A 12,204-nucleotide genomic window follows, 5' to 3' on the forward strand; every position below is an offset into this window, starting at 1 on the left:
GCATGCAAAAATCCGAAATTAGTCATGGAGAATATTTTGAAAAACAATAAAACCAATTTCGATCCTACATATTTGTGTTTTCATTATTAGGCCAGAAATATAAATAGCAACCCTCGTATAACTTAATTATATTCATCGTTGAATCTTAAATGTTTTATTTCTTTACATATTGTACGTTTTTTAGGTTTACATGGTAAGTGTTCCTCAGCTTCCACTTCATGTGCCATTATCTTCATTACCCTTGGAGCTTGGTGGAAATGCATCCATTGATCATCAGACATGGCTTTTGCATTGCGTGAAATCCATGGCAAATCGATGCGGTGACCTCTTCGATTTTGTCTCCGCTCCCACTTCCCCATCCGCTTTCTCACCCCCAGTCATGCGAAGTAATGGATTGGCTACTCACTTATTCCACTTTGCCAGCAGCGAAGGAGAGACAGACGAGTCGAGCGAAAATCAAAGCTCCATACACGAGAAACAAAACTCTGAAGATCGTGAGAAGGAGGTTGAAGTAATTAAGGAAATATCCCTTACTGTTCAGGATGTGCAAGTACCCTCTTGCTCGCCACTTCATGAAAATTCTCCCAACGAGGAAAAGACGAGCACGCCTTCTTCCATGTCTGCCGATTCTTTACACGATGACTTAACAAGTGGGCAGAGTTTGGAAGAATTTATAGAGCATTTGCAGAGGAAAGGTAGAAGAGGCTTGCACGATGAGTATGCAGATATCAAATCTAAAAGCTCTGATGGAACCTTTGAATCTTCAAGGTTTGTACTTTCTCCCTATTATTTTTTTAAAAAAACATTTCTTCCTTTTTATTGTATTAGTTCTCTGATTGAAGTTGATATTCAATCTATTTAAATCACTGCCGTACAGACTTTTCCATTATAAATTTTTAAATTTGAATTTTTTTTTATAAAAAAGACTAGAAAAAAAGACATGGAAAGGGTGTAATAAATTAAAATTACCTATAAAAAAATGGGGAAGTAAAGGCGGGTTGTGCACAATAATGAATAAATTGCTGTAATCCTGCCTTTGGTCACGATATTGTAAAGCCATAACCTTTACGACTTATTTGGCCCACGACAGGCTGTTATAGTAATGCCTTTACACTTTTTTTGTAAAATTAAGCTGCTATTTCTGTCCATTTCAATACAAGCAGTAATGAGAACAAATTATGTATGGTGGTCCATTTTTAATGTGAAGCTTACAAAATATTTGAAAAAAAGAATTAGGTAGTATGGCAGTTTTGCTAATTATTCAGGCAACTGCTATCCTTTTAACATTGATAAGTCAAATGAAGCATATTTCTACTTATTAATTTAAATTTGGTTTTAAGGCTCCCATTATGAATTTATTATTTGATTATGTCTCTATATTTGTTTTATAAAGCATAATAAGTCTTTCAGTACCATAAATAGAAATACAGGGACAGAAGTGCTCCCTATTCATGCATGTTCCTCCTATAAAATGTAGTCAGCATATATAATGATGAGAGTTATAATACACATATTGTTGCACCAGGAAGAAGTTTACATTATAAACTAATAATTGTAAGGCATTAACTATAAGAATTTAGTATTATTATAAAAAGACGTTTAAAACAGTCATGTTAAATCATTGGTTGAAATGCAAAATTGATATATTAATATAGAATGATAGTAATATTAAATTGGTTTTTAAAGTTTTATCTATAGGTTGACTGCTATGAGATATAAAATTTTCATAAGCAATTATTGATCTCTAAACTTTTATGTAAATTTTAAATGTAAATTTAGATTTAGTTATATCATCAGTGGAATGATGAAATTTGCTGATGCTAGTGATGTTTATATGATTGATGTGATAAAATATTTTTAGAAATGCCATATTTAGACATTTTCCCTGAAAATTGAATAACAATTAAAGTGGCCATGTTCAGAAAAATTCCAAAATATCATATGTTCAATCATCAAATTTTATTGAATCTTGCTATCAGTTCAAATGTTATTCAGATTTTCTTTCATGTACTTTTCACTGTGTATATTATAGGAACATAATTATGTTAGAATTAATGCTTATACGAGACATGTTATCTAATATTTCATTAATGTATGGAGGAGTCTCACAGTGGTTTAAATTCTTTCCTTTTATTTCAAAAAACAGTTGTTCAAAGTTACTGTGGGCTGTAAAGAAACAAGGAAACAAAATCTATTTCCACCTAAAAGTTGCACTAAAAGTTCAGCTATGTTTACCAGAAGCTAAGCTATATCTAAATCATTATTATATCATTTTCAATAACAGGAATCATGCACTCTGAAATGAAAAATGCTAACTAATTCTTTAAATTTAATGTAATTTATAACTTAAATATTATCTCTTTTTATTTGTCTATACTATTCCAGTAGCATATTCATTGCTAAAAATGAAAAAGTTATGAACTCTTGAATGTCTTAGGACAAGATCATTTGTTTAATTATCTACAGAAAGTTCGAGAAAAGTTTGGTGCTCGCTTTTGGAAGTAATAGTTAGTATTCGGTTAGTATTTTGCATTGAGAATATAGAATGAATTAACCTTAAATTGAAATCAAAAGTAAAAATTTGCCTGAAGACCAAAACGAAAGTAAAAATATTTCACAACTAATAACAAAATAAAGATAAAAAGAGAATATATAAGTTGAATAAGATCACAACATACTAAGCAGCTACTATTTAATTAAATGTCAGCTACTTCTCTGAAAACTAATTAATATTTCCTTAGGTTGAAATCCAATCAGGCGAAGAATAGATATTCTGATGTCTTATGTTATGATCATTCTCGAGTAAAACTGTCTTGCGTTGATTCTGATCCATATTCTGACTATCTAAATGGAAATTTCGTAGATGGGTTTCAACAAAAAAATGCTTTTATTTCCACACAAGGTAAGTAAATTAAAATTATTTCAATTTATCCATTTGTATTTTTCAAGTTATATAATATGATTATTTATTATGCTCTAATATTTAGATCATGATGTGGTAGCAATCTGTCATTCTATCTTTGACACACAACAATAATAAAGTTTTTCTATTTTAAATTTTTATTGTTTTTCCATATGTATTGGAAAAAAGTGGGCTTTTTTTTATTCTTCTGTTTATCTGATTATTGAATATGTGAGAGAGTTTTAAAAAAATGTATGCGTCACATCTGATACCATATTTTTTTACACCACTGGAAGATGAAAAAAAAACCTAATCAATAAGTAACTTTTTTAAGTTAAAAATTATAGAACTTCTAATGTAAAATTCAGCAATTTTTAAAATTTAAGATGACATTTTTCCTTGTTTTATTATCCAGTCGAAAGCAATTTACAAAATTTTGAGATTAATATTAGTAAATAATACCTAGATATGATGCCTCGTCAGGTTAAGCAATTGATTTATACTTTGTGTCGGCATTTCTGCCATTTACGAATATTATATTTGTCGTTAAATGTCATATATATGCCCATAATTTATAAAAAAAAAGTTAAGCAGTTCTAATAATTTTTGTTAAAGTTATCAGTGTCATTTACACCTACACCATTTTTATAGTAACTCTCATTATTTTAAAAATGCGGTGTTATTTTAAGTAAGTAAGTGTAAATGCCATCAAGAGTTATTTTAGCAAAAGATATTAGAACCGCTTGATTTTTTTTAAACTGAGTTATGTGCATTTAAAGTCCACAAATATGATATCCTTAAAAGGTAAAATTGCCCATTACACATTATTATTATTCATTCTTATTATTATTCTGAAAATAAATAGGTGTTTTATGAATTATTATTAAACTTTTAGGACCATTGCCCAAAACATTTCCAGACTTTTGGAGAATGATTTGGGAGCAAGTAGTTGGTGTCATAGTGATGACCACACGGACTATTGAGCGTAGTCGAGTTAAGTGTGGTCAATATTGGCCCAAAGATGAGGGATGTAGTGAAGAGTATCTTCCTTACATTGTTCAGAATGATGGTGTGGAGTACTTCAGTGATTACACTGTTACAAATCTGAAAATAACAAATATGAAAGTAGGTTTCTCACTATGGTTGCAAGTTACTTCTTTTTTTTATCTATTTATATTTCACCTAAATAAAATTTTATCAAATTAATTTTATATCTTCACTAATGAAAGAGAAATTTACAATAATCAGGAACTTAAAGATGCCAGAACTTACAAAGAAACATACATGAATCAAACATGAATTGTAGGTCAAACATGACTTTGAACTAAGGGTAAGAAAAAAATTCTGATACATTTAAAAAAAAATATTGTTTTTCTCGGGAAATATATTTTACACAAATTCCACATTTTGTGGCAATTTATATTTGCCACAAAATCGGGCACCCTGATCGTTCATAACTTCCAGGCCCACGACGGGCTGTTGTGAGAATGCTGAATTTTTTATAAAATCGGCATTATATGAAATTTTTCTAGTCTTAAAAATTTTGCATGGTCTTAAAAATTTTTGTCATTAGATAATTGATGATGAGTAAAGAATTATTCTAATGCACACGTAATATATACTTTTATTATAATCATTTTAAAGGGAATGATTTTTTTTTTATTTTTGCTTAAATGGCACTAATAATCTTGAAATAATACATTTACAGTAGAGTCTATAACGAAGTTAATTGATACCAGTTAAGAAATTCAGTATAGATACAATTTTCTTGTATGGAGGTTAGAGATATTTTAAGTCGTTTAAGAAAATATTACCAAAATTCTGATAATCAGTGTCATAAGTTCAAAAGTTTATAATTATGACTTTTAATTAACAATGAAGTTTTAATATTATAAATTTATAAAAATCGTTCCTTTTCATTGTACAAATAAATTTCTCAAAAGTGAAGCTAAGTCATTAATTATGAGAATATATTTTAATATGTACTAATAATTGAAAAATTGCATGTTTTGTGATGTTACATATTCATAAAACTAATAATTTTCATCTCTTTCATAAAGCATTAAAATGTAACTTTCTTCAAAAAGATAAATGCCTGAAACATTTGCAAATAGGAACACAACTACTTTATATTGAGAATATTTGGAATGCTTTATAACATTCCACTTTAAAGTTTTATTAGTTATAGGGATCAACTTGCTTGCTTTTGGGAAACTACTGTGTTTATTTTATTTTATTTTTTGTGCCAAGAGAAATCCAGAAATTTTGAGTTTTCGCAATGTTAGGAACGTTTTTGTAGTGTCTAGATTTCAATATAGACAATTTAAATTATATTTACCTTTATTAATTAATTTAAATTTTTTGAAAAGGAAAAAAAAAGGAAACGAACAGGAAAGTAAGTTATTAAATCTTATAGTGAAAAAGCTTCATAAACAAAAGCTTCATAGCTTCGTAAACAAAGCTAAACAAGCTTCATAAACAAAATAAAAAATACTCTTCAAGGTATGTATGAATTTCTAAACAATAATCCAATTAATGCTTAGAAATTCATACATTTTTACTAATCGGGAATTTTGGTAAGGATTAATAGGGAAGTTAAAAGGCAGATACTTGAAATACATTAAAGAAGAAATAAGCAGTTCTTAAATTTTTTTTATTAACATAATTAATATTCTTAGTAATATTTCTTACTGTATTGAACTTATAGTTTTGTATTTAGATTGCATTTTAACTTGAAAGAAAATTCAGTCAGTGTTTTTAAATGAATATTTTCCTTTAGACAAATAAAACTCGCCAAGTATATCACATGCAGTTTACCAGTTGGCCAGATTATGGTGTTCCTCATTCAGCTTTAGCTATGCTTGACTTTAGGGATAAAGTGAGGAAAAAACAAACTGAACATGTATCTACAATTATGGATGAATGGAAAGGACATCCAAAAGGTCCTCCCATAGTAATTCACTGTAGTGCTGGAATTGGCCGAACTGGTAAGTATATAATAATATACAATTAATCCATAATATTCTAAATAATAAACTTTTAAGTGGGTGTGCACACTTTAATGGATTTTCAGCTCTTGAAATATTGTAATATGTTATTCACATTAAAATTATACCTATCACTACATAAAACTTCCTTATTTAAAATGACTTGTATCTGTACATGCTCAGACCTGCCAACTGTTCAAAACACAACCAAGTTCTAAGCTTTTCAGCCAGATTCCATACTCACAGGTTTATTTATATTTAATTGATGACGATAGAAAGATGTCTTCTCATAGTGTGTATCTATAAAATTGATCCATTATATGTGTTGTCTCGGCAGTCGTGATATTCTTAAATTTCTCCACGGAAGGCATGGTACAACTAAACTCCTGACTGCATCTAATTATAGCATCATTTGCAGATGACATTGTTTGGGTTTTTCTACGCTTCTTGTAAATGGATCTAAGCCAACTTGTGTGTGCTATACTAGCTCTCACTGCTTAGTTTACCCAACCCTCTAGTCATGTTGAAGTTTTCTCTGTCTGTGCTCTAAGCACGAGTAAATATCTGGTTTATAGTGTTTGTTTAAATTTAATGCATAGTTTTTGTTTCCTGCAATTCAAGATTTTAAAGTTTCAAATAAACATAATGTTCCATTTTTCTTCGGACATTTTTCTGTTTGTCAGAAATAACCACGCTTTGCTATAACTAGCTTACGATGGAATGTCAGGTAATTTAGCTCTCAATTTTCAATTCTCTGGCTTTTATGCCCTATCTCAGGACCTCGTGTCCCCAAATTATTTTCTTAGGCATTTTTTCCTAACAAGTGTATAAATCAACTGACCCTGCAAACTTTGCATATAGTACCCAAAACTCTTCTCCAGATCAGTTTTTTTTTTTGTAGCCCGATTGACTTATCATTAATTCCTTTTTAGAACCTCTCGAGAATTTCCTAAATGGGAAACCATACCAAGAATAGTTTCCGAAAAGTTTTTAAAGTCAGTTTTTTTTTAATAATTTATTTTTCGTTTATTATTTTTTATGGGTAAAAAGCCTGTACTAAAATAAATTTATGTAATTTATTTATTTTTGAATATTTATTATTGTTTTGCTTATTTCTTAGGTTGGCTTGCCTACTATGTACTTATGTAATTTTAAGAATTACTTTTAATTTATTTTTATAGACTTTCAAACATGGATAGTAATTGTTACCTTAGAGATATTATCGATGTCATAGTGATTTGTTATAATAGATCTTCAAATTATAAATATAGATAGTAATTACCTTATAGATATTATCAACATTATGGTGATTTATCATTATAGATCTTAAAATGATATGTATGGATGGTAATTGTTATGTTATACATATTAGCATACATATTATAGTAATTGTGATTGCTGTTCCACTATCTTGGAATCCATTATTTTTATAAGATTATTTTGAACTTGCTCCAATTAATAAAAATTGTTCAAAAAGAAAGATTTAAAAAAATGTAATATAATGTTAATTAGGACTCGAGTAAATAAAACAGCATAGTATTTAAAATTTTTTATGCATTATTTTAGGTACTTTCATCACCTTGGACATTTGTATTTGCCGATTAGAAGCAACTAGCCTTATTGATGTGCGCACAACCGTTGAAAAAATTCGCTCTCAAAGAGCTCTTAGCATACAAATGCCAGACCAATATGTTTTTTGTCACCTGGCTCTCCTGGAATATGCCCTTAGTCATGGACTTTTGCAGGATGTGGATTTATCTGGGTTTAATGATAGTGATTCAGAGTCTGAGTAAAATACATTGTCCACTTTTCAAAAGTGGCATGTTTATTTATTTAAATAAGCTTTATTTTTACCAAGGTCAGTGTAAACACTGTTATGCTTTTGTTATGCTGCTGTCCTATTTATTTTTTTAAATGTGTTATTGCCAAAAAAAAAAAAAAACTTGCAGCCTTTTTGTGTGAAAGTTTCCTGTTTGTGCTCATTAATAGATTCTTCCCTGAGGTAGCTTTTTCCATACTACTAGTTTACTTTCATGTTATTTGTGCAAATATTTGTTTTTGAATGCTTTTCAAAACATTTTGTAAATTATGGTTTCAGCTATTTATAAGTTTTTTATTTTTATACAAGCATTGAGTGTATGTTAAAATATATGTATATTTGCTTAAGATTTATGCAATTATTCCAAGAAGTAAGCAATTAACAGCAACTGCCTGTTACTTTAATTATTGATGATTTAGAAAATCAAATCAGTTATATAAATTACCGTATATAAAGTAATGAGTAATTTTGCTGCATTCTGCTAGAAACTAGAAAATATACTTTCTCAAAATTTTAAAATTAGTTACAAAGTTAATTACAGATGGCACTGCTAACAAAGAAAAACTGTAAAACAACGCTACCAAGCTGATGTCATTTACATAATAACTTGGCCTGGTCTAAGGACAAAATTACTACTTGTCCCTGCAAATATAATTAAAATGGTTGCAGCAAAAACAATTATATTTAGTTTTTATTTTCAATTTTGTTGTGCCATCTACTGACAAAGTTTGTAACTAATTTTTAAACTTGAAGAGAATAAATTAACTTGTTGCCTAAACAGAATGCAGCAAACCTTACATTACTTTTTTCTTCTATCTGATATTTTAAGTTGTCACCCAATACCATGAAAATAAATACCTAAAAGTAAATAAATTATGGTAGAACCTCGATTTAACAACCTTTGTGGGACTGGTCACAAGCGTAGTTAAAAGCGGAAAGTTGCAATATCGGGGGTATGAAAGTGTAACTTATATAAAATAGCATAATAATACATATTTATCTTCTTATTTACTATGTAAACTAAAAATGAACAAATTTATTTTAAAAATTCAATATGATCAATTGATATGATTTTAATAAAATATTTAAAACTTATATCATTTAGATTTAAAAAAAAACACAGATCTTTTCATTTGTCTTGAATTCCTCAATTTTAATAAATGCAACGAATTTTCAAACATCTCATTTGTATCTATCTCTTTTTTTCTTGACCTCGGGGGAAAAAAAAATTGAGATTCTGTAACATAACCACACCGTTATTATAAGATGGAGAAGATGTGCCACATTCAGCTACATCTTCACCACTGCTTTCACCGAAAGATTCCATAATATCAGCGATTGAAGCGGACTGTGTCTTGCAAATTAAAACATTGCTGTCACATTGCGAATATTCTAATAACTCTGCATTATCCAGCTCTAACTCATTCTCCAAAATAACATCAGTGACAGCATCAAGCGCCGTTTCAAGAGGTCACACCACCGAAGGAGTAGAAAAACCACCTTTTAAGTTCCCAATGACATCTAACGGACCTTTTTCCATTTTTTGATTGATAAACAGACCTTGGTGTGAAAAGAGAATAGAATATGTTTCATTAATCAGTGCAATACCGGCTTAGAACCTATAGGGGATCGTGGAGTAATGTATGTGCATAATGGATGCCACCTCAATACGTGATGACTCACTAGAAAGATGAAGTCCCCTTCAACAAAAGCGATGTGATCTTTTCACTTGTCGGCGTTGAAGGAAACTTCGTTTGCTACCATCCTCAACGCGAGAAAAATAAAGAAAACATGAAATGTATCCATAGTTGGGTAAAAATACTGTAACTAAGTACGTCAGTATTTCCGGGTAGTAGTTAAGGAAGGCGCTTGTAATACCGGTCTTATTTTACATTATTGATATAGAAAATAAAATACCAGACTGAAATGATGCCAAAAGAGGGAAGTTTTTATTAATGGAGTGGCTGGTTAAATCGGAGTTCTACTGTATTGGAAAAGTTATCATTAATTTAATTCTTACTCTTGAAAAGGAAGTTCTAATTTTTACATAAAATTTATTACAAAACCTGTATATAAATATAAATTTTTTCTTTCATTGAAAGCTACAACAGGGATGTTGATTTTCATTTTATAATTTTGTTTGCAATGATTCTATTCCTATATTATCAATGGTACATGTTTTTTTTAAACATCATAATATTACTTATAAATGTCTTTAAATGCACTTTGCTAGTAGTTTCATATAACATATGCTATGTACATTGTTAAGCCAACTATAAAAATACATCTTATGTATATTTTTGGTAAATATCTGAATTTATAAAGAAATTTGAGAAAGAAAATTTTGTTTTATGATGAATAGAACATATCAAGCTCTTAAAGCTTTTGAGAAATAGCAGTGTGATTTTGTTTAAGAAATTCTTTAAGACTCAATTTTTTATTTTGATAAGACTGTAAAAGATATATATATATTTTCCTTCTGAATTTTTATTGTGATATGTGTCATATTTACACTTTTGTTTATCATTTATTTATATTTCATTATTTAAAAGTAATCATTTTCATTTTATCTGTGAAATTTCATTAACTGTATTTGAAACTAAATGCATGAATATAAATTGCAGAACTTTTGCTATAGTATTAATACTTTCTACAATAGTCACACTATTTGCTTTATAACAGGAAACTAACTACAGATGCATTTTCTTGTCCTAAAACAATTTTTAAAATTATTATTGTTAAAATGCCTAGCTATAGTTATGTTTCACTATTTAGAAAACTTGCGCATTAATAACTAACGCATTGTCCCATAACTTGCGCATTAATTGTAATAAATTTGTATATAATCTAAAAATTTTCACATTTGGGGAATTAGAAATACCAATTACATGCATAAAAGCGGACATTCAATTAGTATTTAAGCTTGTTTTTGCTAAATTTTAAATTCCCTTTTTTTAGAACAAGAGGATGAAGGCATACAATATGTCTCCTTATTAGGACCCAACAACTTAAATGGCCCTAAAGTTGCAAACATTTTTTTTTATATACTATGACATTAATTTACTGTAAGTATTTATAAAGACATTTCTACTAAATCAAAATAAAGAAGGGGAGAGCAAAATACATCTAATTGCCAAAATTTGTTATTCTTTTCAATAAGTGCACAATCTATTGTTTCTTAGTCACAGTCTATTTTTAGCATCTTTCTAAAAGCCTGTTGAACAAATTTTAATTAAATTTATGTAAAAATGTTCATTATCATATCCTCATAAGTTTTCATAATTTTCTTTTAAGACATAAAGATTAATATCAAAAATAAATATCATAGAATTTGTTTTTTTAAAAGTTCTTATAATTATTAAAACTTAATTTAATAATCAGGGTGAAAATTTGGAATTAAATTTGGACTACTTTCTGATTGGTTAGCTCAAATTTAAATTGAAGTTAACTATGTGTTGGATGATAATACAAGTTTCAATCAGTTTCTGATTGCTACTAGCAGACTTTGTCACCAGATATAATTTATCATTAATCAAAATAATTTTCCACCCACTTGCTACAGTGTTCAAATTACAACTCTCTGCTTGAAGAAAATACACAATTACAAGTATAATTACTTGCCAATCAAAATTTTGACTGCTTCCTGACATAAAGAAGCTTAAGGAAGAAAGAAAAAAAAAACATTTTGTTCTTTTATTTTATCTCTATTATTATTATTCAAATTTTATTTTAATAAAATATACTAAATCTTCCTTTTATTCTTTCATTATATTCAAGAAAAAAATTGTTGATTGATTTACATTCTGTTGTTTTGGATAAAAATCTTCACATCAATTTGTGAAATATACAGTAATATGTGAAGTAAAATTCATAATTAAAAATATTTTAACTAGGCATTTCAATTATAGTCTAAATATTATTTAAATTTTTTTAATTGTTTATTTATTACAATTAATTTAAAAAAATAAACTTGTGTAAGGTACATTAAAATAATCGTTATAAAATAACCTTGCATGGCATTTTATTAAGAGGATCTTATTGTAAAGAGTTCACTTGTAATCTTGAGGTTAAGTATTTAGAGTGGAGTGTTCAAGAAAATTTATGCAAGTCATTTTTAAATATTTTTTGTAACTTGTTTTACTGATTCTTAACTATTATAAAATACATTTAAAAACAAATCTGATATATATTCACCTGTGACATTTAAATGTGTTAGTGAGTGGTATTAATAAATTCTTTTTTATTATAGAAGTATAAAATTTGTGCACTTTTAAAACAAACTATCCTTTTACACAAGTGAAAAAAAACATATTAAATAAATTAAAGCTTTTGATAACAGTAATAACATTTACGTTTGTACATATTTCTCTTTTTCTGTAAGGAATTAAATGTTTCCTCGTCAAAAACTGCCAGCTACTGTCAAACTTATCAGTACAAATTTAACTTATCAGTCTTTGATTAATAAAATTGGTAAAACCAAGAATCCTTTTATCTAG

General features: G+C 28.2%; 1 protein-coding gene across 1 annotated transcript in view; it reads left to right on the forward strand.

Moving 5' to 3' along the window:
- Positions 1 to 9,498, forward strand: part of LOC107450774 (tyrosine-protein phosphatase non-receptor type 9) — a 29,141-nt gene extending 19,643 nt beyond the window's left edge. The window contains exons 7-11 of the mRNA XM_016066672.3: positions 185 to 768; positions 2,742 to 2,902; positions 3,798 to 4,027; positions 5,682 to 5,889; positions 7,456 to 9,498. Coding sequence (XP_015922158.1) covers positions 185 to 768; positions 2,742 to 2,902; positions 3,798 to 4,027; positions 5,682 to 5,889; positions 7,456 to 7,682 — 1,410 coding nt within the window. The 3' untranslated portion in view covers positions 7,683 to 9,498. The remainder of the gene's footprint in view (positions 1 to 184; positions 769 to 2,741; positions 2,903 to 3,797; positions 4,028 to 5,681; positions 5,890 to 7,455) is intronic.
- Positions 9,499 to 12,204: the final 2,706 nt, after the last annotated feature.

Source organism: Parasteatoda tepidariorum, chromosome 8, assembly GCF_043381705.1.
Source record: "Parasteatoda tepidariorum isolate YZ-2023 chromosome 8, CAS_Ptep_4.0, whole genome shotgun sequence".
Lineage (NCBI taxonomy): Eukaryota > Metazoa > Arthropoda > Arachnida > Araneae > Theridiidae > Parasteatoda > Parasteatoda tepidariorum.